The 19,631-nt window shown below is 41.5% G+C and overlaps 2 protein-coding genes across 2 annotated transcripts in view; one reads left to right on the forward strand and one right to left on the reverse strand.

Moving 5' to 3' along the window:
• LOC131744369 (ATP-binding cassette sub-family C member 11-like) overlaps positions 1-10,018 on the reverse strand; it is a 43,960-nt gene extending 33,942 nt beyond the window's left edge. Inside the window, 2 exon segments of the mRNA XM_067018367.1 lie at positions 2,423-2,467; positions 9,755-10,018. The gene's annotated coding sequence lies outside the window, so the exon portion shown is untranslated.
• LONP2 (lon peptidase 2, peroxisomal) overlaps positions 6,749-19,631 on the forward strand; it is a 97,486-nt gene continuing 84,603 nt past the window's right edge. Inside the window, exons 1-4 of the mRNA XM_059043895.2 lie at positions 6,749-7,110; positions 14,193-14,427; positions 17,387-17,518; positions 18,718-18,840. Coding sequence (XP_058899878.1) covers positions 6,878-7,110; positions 14,193-14,427; positions 17,387-17,518; positions 18,718-18,840 — 723 coding nt within the window. The 5' untranslated portion in view covers positions 6,749-6,877. The remainder of the gene's footprint in view (positions 7,111-14,192; positions 14,428-17,386; positions 17,519-18,717; positions 18,841-19,631) is intronic.

Here is a 19,631-nt window from a genome sequence, read left to right on the forward strand (position 1 = left end):
ATATCACCCAGCAGCAAGTGTACTGGGGGCCGTTGTCATAGCACCTGCTCTTCCCTATGCTTGGAATGGGCTTGGGTCCCTCTATTTAAACATCTCCTTGGGTCTCAGCCCAAGATCACCTAGGGAAACCTCAAACCACCCATTCCCAACCCACATCCTTGGGCCAGGTCAATCTTCTTTAATATATTCAAGGCCTGCTCCTAAAACCATGCTTCTTCTTTTATCCCAGTTTGTAATTGTCCTTTTAGGTGAATCACTGATTTTTTAGAGTTCATTTCCTGCACTAAACAGAGATCCTCAGGAGGGCAGAGACATGTCTACTTTGCTCACTATTAAATCTCTGGGGCCTAGGGATCTCCTAGGAGGAGAGCATGTGCTCAATAAATAAATGGTGAATGGATGAAGAAATAAATGAAAGAAATGTGATTTTGCCATTCTCTGACTTGGTTTTCACAGACTCAAGGGAGTGGATCTGGGCACAATTTAGGAACTTTAAATAACTAAAAAATATATTAATGTGCTTTTCTGTTTTGCCTTTGTGAATATCTAATTCACTCCCAGAACATCCATGTGCCTGGGGCAGGAGGGGGGATGGTAATTAGTAATATTTCTGAAGGAATAGAAAGAGAAAGAAAATGTACAGCAGGGCTGGGTGGGGTATGATGGGTGTCTCACAGGGCCCTGTACTCAGAAGGGCCCCAGGCTTGGTTTAATCCTCTGCCCGTCACCATCATGAAATTCTTCATAATTTGAACAAGGAGTCCCACATTTTCATTTTGTACTGGGTCCTGCAAATTATGTAGTCAGTCCTGGTGTTCAGATACAGCATTTGACATTCAAGTATTGGATTGTGCTTCAAGTAAACAGACCTAAAGACTAGCCTATTCTCTTGGGAGAAGATTCTCTAAATTCCTTTATTCTATTCCTTCCCATCTCACTTCCTTTTAGCAAATCATACCCAAATCTGGTGAACTCAGTTTATGGAATTCTCCTATAGAGACTACAAGATAGACTCCCCAGCCATGGCACCAGGCCATAAGCTCTACAGTTGGTCCTCTGTACCCACATGTTCCGCTATCAGGATTCAACCGACGGTAGATAACATTTGGAAAAAAAAAAACCCAAAAAACCAGAATGTTCCAAAAAGGTAAACTTCAACTGGTACAGGAAACTATTTACATAGCATTACATTTACAGCTATTTACATAGTATTTACATTTTATTAGGTATTTAAGTAATCTAGAGATGACTTAAAGTATATGGGAGGATGTTCTCAGATTATATGCAAATACTACACCATTTAATATAAGGGACTTGAGCATCCTCAGATCTTCGTATACACAGCGGGGCTGGGACCAATTCCCCCTCTGAACTGAGGAGCAACTGTACAACTGTGATGGTAGCAGTGGACCTTTCAGGGGTGATGGAAAATTAAAAAGAAAAGGAGGGATGTCAGGTAAGAGGCTGTCACACATTTCTTGTTTAAGACTGTGGCAAGAGTCCAGTTTCTGGCTGCTATGAACCAGCCTAGGACACAGACACATTAAAGTGAAATTGGCATGATTCAATGGAAGGAGGCCCTGGGGGTAGGACCATGGTGTACTGGTGTACAGTTTATTCACTACACAAAGGTTCTCAGTGGAGGGAATGGGGAGGGGAAGGGGGAGGCAGCAAATTCTAGATTGCTAGTCATGCACCCTGGCAAGGGGCTGTGTCCACGGTCTCCGTAGTGTGCTGGTAAACGTGTGTATCTGTAACTAACCTCTGGTTGCACCTGGTGTAGTTCCAACATAATTGTTACTTGACATTTTGGTTTATGTTAATGAGTCTCTTTGCTGAAGAGTTTTCAAATACTGAAAGAATATTTTCTCATTTTTTGTGCTCTTCACAGTGTAATGGCTACAAGCACCACATACTTGTTAATCTGCATTATTAACACTCCTGCAGTTATTTCTTAAACCTAGACAATCAATAAAATAATAAAACAAGGCCAGATTTGTAGCCTTTGCTGATTTTTGTGGTGTAAATATTCCCATCCTGGTTGATTTCAAGCTACCAACATGTTGGGAAGAGAGGCGCATCAAGAAATCACTGTACTGTTATCTCCAGGATACAAGTACAGTAAATGTAAATAATCTCAAAATTATAAATAGTAAAATGTAGTGAAATAATTAGTAAATGATAGATTTTTGAGTATTACCTTTGTCTTTGATATTATTAATTGTAAGTCTATATAATTTAATTTTAATGTTTGTGTTTAACAACTGGGTTCTCAAAATTCCTGAAAATTTGACAGTTTGTTCTTGTGAACTAGCATCTTAAAATGGTAAGCCTAAACATTTATGTTCTCCTAATTAACCAGCAAGTAGGGGCTCATGCCAGATTCTTAGAGAACAAATACAAAAATTAGATTTTTTCTCACCTTTCAGTTATAGTATGATTTGCCAACTGGTTTATTTACACACACCTGCAAAGAGATACAATGAGGGTTTTAAAGACGTGACTCCTTATAGAAATACAGAAGTCATCCAGGAAATTAGCAACAGGGAAAAGTAAAGCAAATGAAAATGAAGGGAATACAAATGTGTGTAATGGATATGCTTGCAGAACACAAATTGCTCATCTCAATATAACTGGAACTCAGCCACATATTAGCTTGAGCTGCCTTCCACGTCTATGAGGCCCAATTTCGCTTCCTTGAATGGCCGGGGGGAATTCCCTCCAGTTTTCTTTGGCATCCTAGAAAAGTTCCCTGGCCTCCCACCTTCCTCTCAAGAAGATAGAGCCGACGTTTATTCATTCTAATTAGGGGCAAGCTCATCACTGGGGGGGTGGGGGTGAGGGGGCCAGGACAGGACTGGGAGTAAACCAGAGAGGAAACAGATGCTTCCAGCCCCATGCTCCCCGATCCCCAGGGGGCCAAAGTCATGATTAGTTTAGACACGGGCCATTTGCATATAGGGAAACAGCCTGTGTACAGGAGGGGGCTCTTGGAGAGAGGTAACTTTTTTGGAGGAGCTGATTTATTTCCTCATTGCTCTTACCACTTTCCCAGCAGGGTCTAGTGTCCAAGGCCAGAAGGGGCACCAGAGGGTAGGGGAGGTGCCCATGGAAAGGGACAGAGGGCCGGAGAGCCAGGCCTGAAGAAGCTGAGATGATTAGACCTCTCCCTTGCCCTCCCTGGGTAGCTGGGTAGCTTTCAGGGGCTGGTTCTCAGAGCTCCTGGAGCCCCTCGCTGGCCGTGGCCGTATTGTTGACTGCTGAATCCCTACAGCCCAGAGCCTGGTCTTCTCTGTTCCAGAAACTGGGAAGCTCCTTCCCATCTTGGTCTTTGTCTGAGTCCTAACCTCTGCCGAGAACACTCCTCCAGGAACACTCTCCTCTGAGCTCCCAGCAGAGCCTGGCCTTTCTCGTCTGTCATGTAGGTTTCAGCTCAAACACCACTTCTGCAGGGTCACCTTCCCAGACCTCCCTCCCTCATCTTGTCCTCCTGTCTCTAGCACCTTCTACAGATTTTCCTATTAGATTTCCTTTACTTATCACTTTCTGAGATTGTCATTTCTTTGGGGGCTTACTTATTTTCTGCCTACCTCACTAGAATGTAAGCCCTTTGACACCAGGGGCCTTGTCTGTCTTCTTCGCTGATGCATCCGTGAAGCTAGATTACTACCTAGCACATAGCAGATGCAGAATAAGTATTTGGTGGATCAATGAAGGAAGCAAATGTAGAGCTGGTTCAAGTAGGAACCAGGAGAGCCACGCGGTCGCTTAAGAACTCACACTTAGATTCTTGATGCTTTCCCAAGTGGGCTGGCACCCCATCACAGAGATAGACTGATGGGATAGAAAGGAGGTGTTCATCAAGCAAGCAACTTAAACGTGGACCCGGTCTCATACCACACCTTCTACGGTGCAGAAGGAATTTGTATTTAAAAATAAATCCAGGGGCTTCCCTGGTGGCGCAGTGGTTGAGAGTCCGCCTGCCGATGTAGGGGACACGGGTTCGTGCCCCGGTCTGGGAGGATCCCACATGCCGCGGAGCGGCTGGGCCCGTGAGCCGTGGCCGCTGAGCCTGTGCGTCCGGAGCCTGTGCTCCGCAGTGGGAGAGGCCACAACAGTGAGAGGCCCACGTACCACAAAAAAAAATAATAATAATAATAAATAAAAATAAATCCAGCTATTTTTATGTGACTAGACACTCATATTGCTTGTTGTTGTTGGGGAGAGTGTATGTTAAAAGCATTAAACATGATCAAAAAATATACCACAAGGTTTATAAGATGATTTCTGAAGTTCTTCAAAAAATGGGGCCTTTCCCCCTTGTCCTTGGAGAGGACTTGGGGAGCTGGGCCATGCATTTTTTAATCTTATTATTTTTTATCCCTAGAGTCTATCAGGCGGTGAGGTACTCAGCCCCATCCAGAAAGGTGATCCAGAGCTTGCTGATTGGATCTAGGATCTCCTGCTACCAGCCCAACTGCTCTCTAGGCCCTAGCGGCTAGGGCCCTGGTCTAGGGAACATCCTTGATGACTGTTTCTCCTTCACTCGTCATGTCCAATCCATCAGCGTGCTCTGTTGAAGCTACATTCAAACATGGCTTGAATCCACTGTTTCTAGTCTGAGCCTCATCACCTCTTGCCTGGACAATCTCAGCCACCTCCTAACTGGCCTCCCCATGTCTGACCTTAAAACCTTGCATTCCATTCTCCACACAGCAGCCAATATGACCTTTTGAAAACATAAGCCTGAAAAATTATTCCACAGCTTGAAACTGCCTATGGCTTGCATTGGGTTTAGAGTAAGACCCAAACTCCTTAGCAGACTCCTTAGCCCAACTCTTCACTCCTTATAGGGTCCTCTATAGCCTCCCCTCCCACTTCTCTCCTGCTTCTCTCAGCAGGCCCCACCTCAGCAAATTCCACGAGCAGTCTCCTCAGACATCCTAAATTCATTCCAGCCACAAAGACTTTGCAATCATTGCTGCTTCTGCCCGAAATAGCACCCCCCTCGGCACCCACCCCACGGCCTCTGCATGGCTGCAGTACTGGGCTCAGCTCTTCAGTGAGGCCTGCTCTGACCATGTCAAGGGCGTATCTCCATCCAAAAGGATTTTCCTTGCTTATTTTCTGTTTCTCCCCCTAGAATGTTAGCTCCATGAAAGCAGGAACCTTGTCTGTTGTGTTCACTGATGTATCCCCAGCACCTAAAGTAATATCCAGTACATAGTAGGCATTCAAAAAATGGTTGTTTAGAGAATGAATAAAAGGTGGGATCATGTCAGAGAAAGAGCTTTAGGCCGGAGACTCCAAGTTCCTGAATTTCTGTCTCCAGCACAGCAGCTAGGACACCTGCCTTCTCCTTTCCCTTACCTGCTGCACTCTATCAGGCTCAGCTGTCTATGGGTCTGTCCCTCTGGCCAAGAGGTGCTTGAGGGTAGGACCTTGCCTTCTGTTCTGCTCTCTACCCTCCACAATCAGACCCGGGCCTTGCACTCAGCAGGCCCTCAACAAATGCATGTTGTCTTGACTAGACTTTCAATTCCCTCCTGGATTCTGACAGCATTGCTGGACTTCATACTTGGGGAAAAATTTCCGTCTGCAAACTACAGCCAAACCCAAGTCAAATTCCAATGTGAAGGAGCTCCCAATGGCCAAATCTGAAAAAATTCAAGCAATGATATATATTGCATGATAGCCCATAAAAAACTGAATACCCACGAGTCCATACTAACATAAAAAGTAATTGAATAAGTATATTATTCAATTATTGGGGAGGGAGATGGGGCAGCTTTTTCTTACAGATTTCAATTAATAAATTTAGACTTAACTCCCTACACATACTTACTACTTATGAGAAAAATAGTACCTTAAAGTGGAGAAACCTAGCAGATACTATTATACCTTCACCAAGTAATCACTGTCAAAATCATCATTTGTGGGCTTCCCTGGTGGCGCAGTGGTTGAGAGTCCGCCTGCCGATGCAGGGGTCATGGGTTCGCGCCCCGGTCTGGGAGGATCCCACATGCCGCAGAGCGGCTGGGCCCGTGAGCCATGGCCGCTGAGCCTGTGCGTCCGGAGCCTGTGCTCCACAGCCGGAGAGGCCACAGCGGTGAGAGGCCCAGGTACCGCAGAAAAAAAAAAACAAAACGTCATTGGTAAGACATGTCACCATCATGTATCACTAAGGCACATCACTTCTGTGGGCTTCCTGACAAAAATGTATAATGTTGATCTTGAGAGAACATCAGATAATCCCAAATTGAGGGACATTCTACAAACTAAGGGATCAATACGTTTTAAAAGTTGCAAACTTTGAAGAAAAAATGAAAAGAAAGATTGAGGAGACAGCACAACTAAATGGAAAATGGGATCGTGGACCAGAAAAAAGGACATTTGTGAGAAAACTGGCAGAATTTGTGGAAGTCTATAGATTAGATAACAGGAGTGTTAGTTTCCTGGTTTTTAATAGTTGAAGGATGATTGTGTAAGATGATTCCAGGGGAAGCTGGGTGACAGGTACATGGAAACTCCCTACTATATTTTTGTACATCTAAAATCAATTCGAATAGAAAGGTACAAACATTTCAGGTGGACACAGTTTACATGGGATCATCCTTGGGCATACAGCTCTGCTCTGTGGGAGCCTCCGCAGAAAGCGGAGTAGCGGGGCTGGGAGGCAGGGGTCGCGCCGGCGGGTGGAGTGCGCATCTCTTCGCATGTGTACGGCGCGGGGCGGCGGCAGAGCCCGGGGGCGGGCGGGAGCGCGGGGCCGGAAGCGGCGGCGCGCACCGGTGTGAGGGTTGGTGGTTGCCTCGTAGGCCGCGCGGAGCCGGCCGTCGGGCTCCCGGGGAGTCTCCCGGCGCGGAGGGCCGTCGCCATGTCGTCCCTGAGCCCCGTCCAGATCCCCAGTCGCCTCCCGCTGCTGCTCACGCACGAGGGCGTGCTGCTGCCGGGGTCCACCATGCGCACCAGCGTGGACTCGGCCCGCAACCTGCAGCTGGTGCGGAGCCGCCTGCTCAAGGGCACGTCGCTGCAGAGCACCATCCTGGGCGTCATCCCCAACACTCCCGACCCGGCCAGCGACGCGCAGGACCTGCCGCCGCTGCACAGGTAGGCCGGGCGGCTCAGCGGCAGCGGCAGCGGCGGCGGCGCGGCCTCCTCCCGAGACACGGCCCGGCCTCGGGGCGTGGGGCTGGGGGGCCCCGCGGCGGTGTTCCGCCTCTTCAGACGACTCACGCGCCAGACGCGGGTGACAGAGAAATGCCTCGTGGTCGTTAAATGAGATGACTCACGGAGTCGTGAAAGCTGCACAATTAGCCGCTCACCATCTGATGTGAATTTCCTTTCCCGCCCCCCGGGTCTTCAGACTCCTAGGCCGGTGCTCTTAACCTTACAGGCCCTCCTCTTTTTTTTTCCTTCCTCTCTTCCCTTCCCCCACCCCCTTCTTCTTTCTTTAACTTCCTTCCCACCTCTTTTGTCCTCTTAACGGAGATACGTGGCTGCTTCACGTTTTCTCTTTTCCCGACCCATCCTAAATTGCACCATTTCCTTATTAATTTGGGGGTGCCTTTCTAACACACTCCCTGCCTCCCCCGCCCCCTGCCTTCTCTCTTCCCCTCACTGCTTCTGTTTTCCTTCCTAAAGGGCCTTCCCTGTTCACATTGTCTCTTGTCTCCCTTTCTAGAACTTTCCTATCTTCTCATCTCTTCTCATATCGCATATCGTAACGTTTCTTAGGCCCCAAGCTTACCACTGGATTCCCCTACACCATGGCCCTAGTTGTGTGACTTCGGGTGACAGATTGAACCTGTGCTTATTTTTTTCTTCACCTGTAACTTGGAAACTAGCAGCGTTCGTCTTTTACGTGTGTTATGAAGATGAAGTGAAATCACATGTGTGGGGTCTGTTTTGCGCCAGGCTGGATAAATGGTTGCACTGTCCAGTACTGTAGCCACTAACTACAGAGCACTTGAAATGTGGCTTGTCCAAATTGAGATAGTATTATTAGAGTGGCCAGTTGTCCCGGTTTGCCAGGGACTGTCCTGGTTTCAGCCCTGAAAGTCCTATATCCCAGGAAAACCCTTAGTTCCAGACAAACCAGGGTGGTTGCTCACCCTAAATGTGCTATAAGTGTACACTACACACTAGATTTTGAAAATTTAGTATGAAAAATGTGTTGTTGATAAATAAGTTTTATATAGATTATAATTAATCTATAATCTTGGAATTAAGTAAAATATTAGCATTTCACTTGTCTTATTTTCTAATGTGGCTACTGAAGTTACATATGTGGTTCACGTTATGTTTCTACCAGACAGCGCTGGTATGTAGTATGCTCTCAACAAATGCCATTACCTTCAAGCCTCCCAAGCCCCTGCCTCCTTTCCTTAACTCTTCTTGAGGTATTTTCAACTTAGAGCCCCTCCCTCGTTCACCTAGTTATCCTTTTTTAAAATTAGGTGTAGGTCTGTATGGTTTTGGGGAGAGTTAGGAATGTCTTGTTTTTGTCCAAAATCTTGTGATTATATACTTTCCTTGTAAAGGAGAGTCCATAGCTTTGTTAAAATTCTCAAAGGAGATTTGGTTCTCCTCCCCTCCCCTCATAAAACAAAACCAAAAAAAACCATAGCAGTCCATTGTTGGTACACATTGCAAAAGCGTTGCTTTTCTCAAGCATGGAAAACATTTTGGTTCCCATCTGATGTACTTTGCTTCTTGCTTGAGTGAAATTGGATACTTTTCAAGTTTCAATAAACTGTGATAAATTGTGTTGGATTTTGGTTTCCCTACATATGACCCTACTCCTTTAGACTTTGTTTATCTCTCCCCTAATTCTTTGCTTTCTGTGCCCAGGCACTGAGTTGCCTGTTGAGGCTAGAGTGCCCATGATAAGCTGTTTTGTTTTAGTTCTGCTGATTACTCGTGGGTACACTGTGAATTTCCAAAGTAGATTAGTCACGTTTCAGGTTTGAGTGACTATTTGTTGGTATGATTCTGGCAAGATTTTGGAGGACTTTTAATTTCTTTTATGTAAATTCCTCCAAAACAACTAAATTCTTCTGCTTGGAAGTAATCACTAATATCAGATGATTGGTAATCTGGTCCTTGCTGTTCATATTGCTGCCTTTGTTTTAAATGAATAGCAGTGTTAAAATTTACTCATTTAAGTTAGAAAACATACATAGAAAATTCTTCATAGAATTTCAGCATTATAAGGACCCACCAGACCATCTCGTTATCCTAGAAATATTTGCTACTTGAAAAGTCTGTAGAAAGTTTGCATTGCATTCCTTAGTATTAGGTTCCAATGTCTTTTTTCTCTAATACCACCTATAAATGCTCTTACTTTAAAAAGTTAAAAGAGCTTTTTTTTTTTTTAGTGGTACGCGGGCCTCTCACTGCTGTGGCCTCTCCCGTTGCGGAGCACAGGCTCCGGACGCGCAGGCCCAGCAGCCATGGCTCACGGGCCCAGCCGCTCCACGGCACGTGGGATCCTCCCGGACCGGGGCACAAACCCGTGACCCCTGCATCGGCAGGCGGACTCTCAACCACTGCGCCACCAGGGAAGCCCCCTTTTTTTAATTTAAAGTAACCATTTTATTTTATGTTGGCCCGCACCCCCTTGCAGTGGAAGTGTGGAGTCTTAACCACTGGACCGCCAGGGAAGTCCCTAAAAGAGCTTTAATAGTACAAGTACTGCGTTCTCTATAATGTTATTCTGTTTCGATACACAAATCTGTCCTTCCCCAGTTACCTGCTTTTCCAGCTGGTAGTAGGACCTCAGAGGGACGGTGAGGGCTCTCTTCCTGTCCCTTGTTGCCTTTAGACCATCCAGATGACAATGCCTCAGTCTTCAGGGAGCAGCAGAAGTAATTTGTTCCCCTGGGTTCCTTGTCATCCACAGTGGCAGGGCCAGATGTTGACTTACCTGAACCGCTTCCTTTACCGTTTTGAACAGCACAGTCCCTATCTGCACGTCAGTGTGCAGGCATGTCGCCTAACACAGGAAGAGCTTTGGATTATCCCCACAGTGTAGAATTTGGTTCCCATGCCACCTCAGGCCACCCTGCTTCACTGGACTGTCTTTTTAGTGGCTCCTCAGAGACCCATTGTTTTCTTAGTGCAAATGGATAATTAGCATTCCTTGTGCACTGTCCTTTCATGCATTTAAAGACTGCCCTGCAGTCTTCTCCCAGCCTTCCATTCTTCAGGGCACCTGTCTTCATTTCCTCGTAGTGCTGAATGCTCAGTCCCTCTTCATATTCTGTGTACTTCATCTCTAGGACCCCAAATTAGTTTCATTGGCATTTGTCTGACAAAAAAAATGAATGCTTTATATAGAGCAGATACACAGTTTCATAATTTGCCAAGTCTCTATCCGTGTGTTACTGTTATTTGTATCTATTAGCACTCTTCAGCATTCAAGAAACCTGATAACACTAAGATTTTAAAATTTAATCTTTTATATCAGTAAGTATGTAATGAATAGCTCTACTTAGATGTTCCTAAGTCTGCATTTACTCTTTTTAAGGAAGGTCTGTCTGCAAGTTGCGTTTCTTAAATTCAGAAATGAACTTTCAAGAAAGGAGTGAAAATCAAAAATCCTGTAGCCACAGAAGCCTCACCTGTGGTAGAATTTGGGACTATCCTAATAGACTCTTTCCTTGTTTCTAAATCTTTATTAACAATGATGATAAATTTTGCTCAAAATCATCAGATATTCAGGAAGATAAGTTGGGTGACACCAAGTCAAAACCAAAAAGATGTTTCAGTGGTCCTTTCCCAGAAGTGTGTAACTTTTGCTTCCAGAGCTTTGGTGGAAATATTTCTCTTCCTTCGGTGTTGTTAAGATGTAAACATTAGATATTAAATAATAGCTGTGCTTTGCAGTATCTCAGCTATTTAGAAGCTATGTTAATAGTGTTTATTTTTATACAAATTCATGTTGTCCATTGTGGTGGGAAAAGAGTAAAATTTGTCATAAAACCTAATTCACCTACCCTATTGCTATTTAATATCCTTGTAATCATGGATAACTAACCTGTTTGCCCTTTTTGAATCTGAATTACTCATTTTTAATAAAGTGCTGCCTTCCTCACAGAGATGAAAGGTGGTATGTAATGAAATAATACCTATGAAAGCCTTTTGTAAACTGCAAAGCAATAACCCTGTGTGTTAATGGTATTACCATTGCCCACATGGGTAGTTTTAAGTGTAGATTTCACAAATGGAGGTTGGGGGAAGGAGTGGGAAGACCCCATATTCTTTCTTTTAATATGGGCAGAACTGGAGTAGCATTATTTGGAAAAAAGATTTGGAAGATTAAGGATTCCAAGAAAAATGGAGGGCTTTAAAGTAAAGAAAAAACGAAAGAAAAGAAAAAAGCAAGTGGTTGGCAAATAGACCACAGCTATCCTCATCTTGGAAAACTGCTTTTTGCAGTAGTGCTGCTTTTAGATTTTCCCACCACTGTAGTTTGATGGTTCTCAAAAACTTATATTATCTAAGTCAGTTTCCAAATTATACAGATCTTACCCGTTGTTGTCAGACTTTGGGTTAAAATAATATTTTACAACTCTGAGAGTAGTTCTCAGGAATTTCAGAAATTCTTTGAACTATAAAATACGTAATTAAGGTGTAGATTTACAGTGCTACTACCTAAATGGAAAACACACTACACATTTGGATACTAATAAATGCGGATCTGTTGCAAAATCAAATTGTTGCTTTTGGTCATGCCTAATAAAGTGCATAGTAATAGGAGAACTAGAATATTTTGAAAGATGCCTAAGTTGATATAAAGCCTATGTATCATATGGATCATAGTTAGAAGGAAAGTATTCGATTAATTGAATATTTTGTTTACCTATTTTTATATGTAAAACCTAGAGCCCAACATGCGATACAACTTGTCTAAAATAACATTAAACGTCGTCTTTCTTTCCAGAGCTTTTACCCCAAATGTCTTTCACTAGGTAGTTTGTTTCTAGCCATCTGATTATTTCACACATCATGTTTTTTTCTTTAAAAAGGGTACATTCTTTTTATGTACCCTTTTATTTTTTTAGGTGTGTTGTCAACTGTAAGTGATTCAAAGCAAGAAATAATTAAGGTATTTAAAACCTTTATACATACATATATTTTTTTTTATTAGGAGAAAAAGCATAGTATAAATCCTACTTAATCTCTTTTCAGTTTGGAACATCTTCCTTTCACAGTTAGAAAAACCATTTTATTTGCTTTGTTAGAAAACTCACTTTTAGCCTCACCTTTAATCAATGACATACCCCAAATAATTAAATTTGTTTCCTAATCTGGAAGTTTGGATTTGTCTCATGTCTCTCTGGTTTCTCCTTGGCTTCTAGTTTGTAAACCCCTTGGGCCAGGAATCTGGTCTCTTGTCTGTTAATGTTTCTTGTGTATAGAACTGCAAACTCCTGCATTGTGTAAGCACTGGTGGTTGTCATCTGCAGTGAATTACAGTTTTCATTGGTCTCTAATCAGTTTAGGTATGGCTAACTCTTTCAGGCGATCGGAGTTGGTTTTAAGGGAATGGGAGATAGAACCTACTGCTTGATTAGTGACTGAAGAAAAGCAGCCACAACACAAACAACTCAATAGACGATTGCCAGATCATTTCAGGTTTTTAAAGTACATGATGTTTTTTCTCCCCACCAAATTATCTTTCTAATGTTTTGGTTTAAGTTATTGTTTAAATCAAGTTTTATCCCCTGTCCATGTGATGTGCCTGGAAGGGTGTTAAGGAAATTATATGCATAGCTCAGAATAAACTGAGTGGTGGTGGGAAGCTGAAGGTACAGATAATCTACAGAAGGAATCATTTACAAGGAACGAATCAAGAATTAACTGCATATAGAAGTGAGCAAGCTCACTAAAATATGCACATACTGTCTGTGCCATCAGTATGTTTGAGACGGGCAAGTGTAGTATTCCAGTGTCACCATTGTCCCAGGGTGTTGAGAGCTCTGGTCACTTTGATTTTAGTTTCTTTTCTGAAATTACAACTTTTCCTGTGCCTGAGGGGAGAAAATATAATGGTAGTTTAGGATCTGGAAGTGTCCTCTGAGCATTGACCTTTCTATTTTGTATCACTTCAGCTTAGTTTGGATGAAACTTTCTTTCTGTGAATTAGTTTATATGTGACTTGGTCAGAATTGCATGATATGGAGCTAAGACTTGAAGTATAACTTTTTCAGCTAGTGTTAGGTGAGGTGATTACCACTTAAACAGAGCTAGGTTTACGTCTTCCTGAGATGTAGGTCTGTGACTAACTCTCCTCAGTCCATGAAAGTGTGGCCTCTGATATTCAGCCCCAGATTTAGAAATTCAAAATTCAAGGACATACATGTTAATTCCCAGATTTGATGGCAGTTTTATAGATTGATTATGTAAAAAACCTGGCTTGGGGTTAGTAGCAAAACTGGTATCAGAACGGGATTTCTTAGATTGGTTTACATCACGCTGTTTAAATCTGTTTAAAATGCTCATATATATTCTGGTGTAAGATTGTCTCATTCCTAGCTGGCAAAATTAATTTAAGCTATATAAATCTCAACTGCTTTTACTCATGTTTTTATGCTTAAATAATCCAAATGTTTAGGAATTTCTACCTAATTTTTAAATGGCTAATTAGAATGAGATGGCCCCATATCAGATGGTAGGGACTTAAAAGACCATGTACTGGATGCTAAATTAAATAGAGAAATAATTCATTTGCACTTTAGATGTTCTTTGTTTTTTAATGAATTTCTCAGAAAAGGCAACCCTTTTGAGGTTTCTTTTTTTTAAAACATCTTTATTGGAGTATAATTGCTTTACAGTGGTGTGTTAGTTTCTGCTGTACAACAAAGTGAATCAGCTGTATGTATACACATATCCCCATGTCCCCTCCCTCTTGTGTCTCCCTCTCACCCTCACTATCCCACCCCTCTAGGTGGAAACAAAGCACTGAGCTGAGCTCCCTGCGCTATGCCGCTGCTTCCCGCTAGCTATCTATTTTATAATTGGTAGTGTATATATGTTGGTTTCACTCTAGTCACTTCATCCCAGCTTACCCTTCCCCCTCCCCGTGTCCTCAGTCCATTCTCTACGTCTGCGTTTTTATTCTTGAGGTGAGTTTCTCTTCTACCATATTGAGCGTTTGTAATACTGATGTTCTGTGTGTTTTTCAGGATTGGGACAGCTGCGCTGGCGGTCCAGGTTGTGGGCAGTAACTGGCCCAAGCCCCACTATACTTTGCTGATTACGGGCCTGTGCCGCTTCCAGATCGTACAGGTCATAAAAGAGAAGCCATATCCTGTTGCCAAAGTGGAACAGTTGGACTGGCTGGAGGAGTTTCCCAACACCAGTAAGACTAGGGAGGAGCTAGGAGAACTGTCGGAACAGTTTTACAAATATGCAGTCCAAGTGAGTTGCTTTTAGTTTTTCCCTTAAAACCCTCTTTGGTTTCTTTGTTGCCCTAAGATGTGATGAATTTGTTGAGTGGTGAAGTTTTTGGGCAGTATGTGTTAAAATGATTTTGCAATATATTATAGTACATTGATTTCAAACTGCTTTTGTCTGGGATTGTACCTAAATCATTCTAGGACATACAAGCCAACCCTTCCTAAACTTTTTCCAAAGAGTATTTCTAGAGTTTTCCTTATAATTTCCAGTGTCTCCAAACCAGGTAGTTATTAAACCTAAATAATCTTAAAAATTAAAATACTGTACAGAAGCTATTTGTCACTAAACTGTCTAGGCATCGGATTATATGTTATGTTGGTTCAGAAGTCAGGATCACACTGTGAGTGGTATGGAAGATTAAGCCCATGGTTTCAAGTATGGCTGAAACCTTGATCCTCTAGAATTCTGGGAGGGAAGCATACGTTAGGCATGCATAGGCAGGTGTTCATAGCCTATAGTATTTGTACCTGATGTGGCATTTGAAGCTATACATTGCTAGTGTGGTGGACAACAATAGAAAATAGAAAATTTGGCACTGCAGCTGCTGTGGGGGCTGAAAGAGACTTCAGTTTGAGAACCAGAGTAAGTGAATGTGCTATTTAGGAGTGAAGAAAATAGAGGGGAAAATAGAATTTCTCTTCCTTTTCCTGGGTAATCCTCCCTGAGTCTCCATTCTTCTGTTGAACATAGCTTTATAGCTTCTTTCTCTTGTTCTTTACTTCTCCCCACTATCAATCAACAAAAAAAAATTTAAATGACGTTAAAGGGATTTTTAGAGAGAAGCATCACCATTCTTTACTGCCATCATGCATCCAGTTTTATTTTTGCTTGTCTTCTGGTCTTGGTTCCTATTCAGTCTTACGTTTTGTTTTCTCATCCATATCTAACTTTTAAGTACTTTTATGAATTCCATTGAGTTGGGATATCATAATTTTACCATTTCTCTTCTTAGACATTAGGATTGTTTCCAGTTAATGCTTTTCTTCCATCCCCTCTACATCATCTTCTACAGCCCTCAGCTTGTAGACTTCTTCAGGATCTTTCTGATTCCTTCTAGCTGCTTCTCTTTCTCACCCACCTGTTCACTAATCCTTTCTAAATAAGCTTTGGGTGTACCTCTCCCCTGAGCAGAAGACTTTAATGGCTCTAGGATAAAGTTCACATTTCTTGGTATAACATTAAGGCCCTTTGCAACTCTAGTTACTTCCATTTATACCCAGAGTTCTAGCCACACTGTGTGTCAAAGAGCTTCACATCTTGTTATTTCACGTCTCTGTGATTTTACCTTCTGTTCTGTCTGCTAGGAGTGCTTCTCCTGCTCTGAATTTTCAGATTTGACTTATGCTTTCCCAACTCCTGTAGGCTGTTAGTGCTCCTTTGTACGCGAATCCACAATCGCTGAAACATCCCTTTTAACGTAATGCTTGTCACGCTGTATTGAAATTTGTCTTGTAGGTCTCTTTTCCCTACCAAACTTGAATTCATCCCTGCTTTAACCATATTATACTGAGCAGTTTATTGTGTCTGACAGATAGTTTGTACTCAATAAACTATGAGTTTTAACTGTTTTAACTGTTTAAGAATGAGTTTTAACTGTTTTATTAGAATGACTTCCTAGGAGAAAGAGTTTTCAAATTTTATTATCCACTTCTCCCACCTGGACAGCGTCATCATAATTATGCTTTAATTCTTTTGACTCTAGGCAGGTAACAGATAGGTTCCAAACACAGTGCTTTTAGAGACGTTTGATTATTTCTGGCATATGAAATCTCATTTGAGTGACTGTATGAGGATTTGGTACATCATCTGTGTTATTAGTAAGTTAGTTTTGCTGTGTTAAGTACTCCAAAATCTCAGTCATGTAACATGACAAAGGTGTATTTCTCACTCACACTTCATGCCCCAAACCAGCTAGTGTGGTGAATCTAGCAATTAGAGTCACCTTGGGACCCCGGTGGGTTGGAGATTCATTTCAAAATGTGCTTCCATTATTGCTGAGGAAGGAAAAGGAAATGTGGCAGAGCCCTCAATAGCTTTTGATGCTTCTGCCCAGAAGGAACCGTCACTTCCCCTCATGTTTCATGGTTCAAGGCAGGACCCATAGCCATGTACATCTGTATTCAAAGGTGAGAAAGAGCAGCCCTACCATGAGTTGAAAAGGAAAGGGAAACTTTGTCAGCAGCCCCAGTGACTATCACAGTTACTGAAAGGTTGCCTTGAGCTTAATCTGTCTTAACTCCAGGCTATACGCTGGAAGTTGTTTTTTAAAAAATCATTCAGTCAGTGCTCAGATTCTAGTTAATCCAGTGTTCTACTAAAAAACAGTATTTCAGCTACCGATTGGTTAATATAATAACATCAACCATGTTAAATTTCCAGAATTTGATAATTACACTGATTGTGTAAGAGAATGCCTTGGTTCTTAAGAACAAGGGTCATGATGTCTGTGATTTATTGTAAAACATTCAGCAGTAATAGTGTGTGTGTGTGTGTGTGTGTATGTATGTGGTGTGTGTGTGTGTGTGTAGAGTTGGGGAGAGAGAAAGCAGATGTAGCAGAATGTTAACAATTGGTGAATTTAGGGGAAGGATATTAGGGGAAGGAGTTTCTTGTACTACTGCAATTTTTCTATAAATTTTAATTTTTTTCCAAAATAAAATCACAAATTTACAAAGCCTTTTATAAACATTAGTATTACCCACTTTTGGAGCCATTTTTGCTTTTCATTCTGATTGACATTTTAAAAGTACTTCTCTTTTCCTCTGAGTCCTGTAAAAATGCCTGGACTCTAATAATCGGTGATTTTTCAGAAACAAAGACTTTCTCTGAGGCCAAAACATTAAACCTCTATGACAATTTGATTTTTAAAATTCACAAATAATGCCATATTTCATTAAAAAGACTTTTTTTTCCCTTGTAGTTGGTTGAAATGTTGGATATGTCTGTTCCCGCAGTTGCTAAATTGAGACGTCTTTTAGACAGTCTACCGAGGGAAGCTTTACCAGACATTCTGACATCAATTATCAGAACAAGCAACAAAGAGAAGCTCCAGGTAACACTGTCCTACTCTGGAATGCCAAGTTGCTTTGTCACTTCCTATTGAGATCTAGATAGTGAGTAAGTTTTGACTTTCAGGTAAGATACTGGAGACTCAGAAGTAGTTAAGATGCTTTTACAAGGCTTAAGTTGACTTTTAAAGTGATTGCTTTACATTTTTGTATACTTAGGCAGTTCTTTTATTTGCATTATCAGTACTGGTAGTCTGTGAATTTGTGGAAGAAGTTAAAGCTAGAATAATAAAAAAGGTAAATATTTAATTTAACTTAAATATATAAATATGCTTTGTCGCACTGCTTTTTCAAAGTGTGGAGCCGTGACCTTTCCCTTGTGTATAGGCCTGCTTTGTTAGAATTCTTCAGGTTTCTTACGTTAACTACCCCTATGATGCGATATTTCTGATTTTTTATGATTTTCAGTTTCTGTTTACTTAAAGTGAAATGAGTTTCAAAGACACTTGAAAAATAATCCAAGTGAGGACTCCAAGATTTGAATGTCTTTTCCTGCAAACTATAAAAGTTTTCTTGCACACTTATTTTTGTAGTATTTTTAAGCAGTCTGCTTTATTGAATCTTCCTAGAACATTAAAGTTAGTTTTCCTTGAAACAGCCCTCCTTATTTATTAAATAAATCTCCAGTTTCAGTTCAGTCTAACAGTTATACTAGCAGGCTGGGTTTAAACACAAGAACTCGGTTCATCTGGTAGGAGCAGAGAAGGCAGGAGCTCTAGAGACTGACTTGGCTGTAGGCTTAGCAAGGGTGTTTTACTGAAGGACCGGAGAGCATTAGTCACTCAGACAGATCATTAGTGGGGGTTGGTTAAAAGTGCTCCTAGTCTCTTTTGTATGTAAAAATTTGATATTTTGAACCTAAAGTTTGTATAGACCTAATAAGTAGACTGGGCTTTAAGAGAATAATTCCCAGAAAGAGTTGACATAAAATGCGTTTTGTTCTTGCTCTTGGAACAATACATAAGGCTTCATCTTTAAATAGAAACTCAAGGTATTTTTATTCTTGTCTTTTTTAGGATTCTGGTATTTGTGTCAGATTACCTTGCTGATAATTTGGTTGTGTTAGCCATAGTGTAGCTGTGAATATTGATAGAATTGTCTTTTCTACTCAATGTAAGTCATGAGTCTTGACTGCCTTGTTTTTGGAGCATGTGTTTCTGAGAGATGCTATACATTTCCTCAGATTTTAGATGCTGTGAGTCTGGAGGAACGGTTCAAGATGACCATACCACTGCTTGTCAGACAAATCGAAGGCCTGAAATTGCTTCAGAAAACCAGGAAACACAAGCAAGATGATGATAAGCGGGTAAATGCTTCTTTTAATCCATTTCTTCAGGTTCCTAGTTGTTTTTGTGTGATGTGAGATTCAGGTGGTTTTTTTTGAAGGAAAAAAATGGGGGAATAAAGAAAGGCACAAGAAGAAACAAGTTCATTGTCTCTTACATTCAAGTTACTGATACAATTTTGAATTTTAGTTTGTTTCCCTCTGCTACTTCTCCATGTCTGGATCTTTTTTTTTTTTCCTTTTAAGCATGTAAACATTTTCTCATTTTTTGTTTTTGTTTTGGTAATCATTGAGAGGGATAGTTTACTAAGCCATTTTTCTTTCTGGCAAACATGGTGTGATGTTTTCAGTATTTTAAAAATTAGCAGATAACCATGATGAGTGTCTTTGAGTATGACTTTTTTTCACTGTATACAGTATTTATTAAGAACATACCACACTGCCGCATAGCACAGGGAGTTCACCTCTGTGCTTGGTGACCACCTAGAGGGGTGGGATAGGGAGGGTGGGAGAGAGGGTGACGCAAGAGGGAAGAGATATGGGAACATATGTATATGTATAACTGATTCACTTTGTTGTAAAGGAGAAACTAACACACTATTGTAAAACAGTTATACTCAAATAAAGATGTTAAAAAAAAAAAAGAACATACCACAAAATTGTTTCCTAAAAGGACTGTGTCAGTGTGTTGTGCCATAATTTGGCTTTCTAAAAAATTTAATTGTTTTTACTTTTTAAAGTTTTTTGGCTGACTTTTTTGTTTTAACTTATAAATGTTTCAATTTTCATATACAAACTGTTAGTCTTTTCCT

This window comes from Kogia breviceps, chromosome 18, assembly GCF_026419965.1.
Source record: "Kogia breviceps isolate mKogBre1 chromosome 18, mKogBre1 haplotype 1, whole genome shotgun sequence".
In the NCBI taxonomy this organism is placed as follows: domain Eukaryota; kingdom Metazoa; phylum Chordata; class Mammalia; order Artiodactyla; family Physeteridae; genus Kogia; species Kogia breviceps.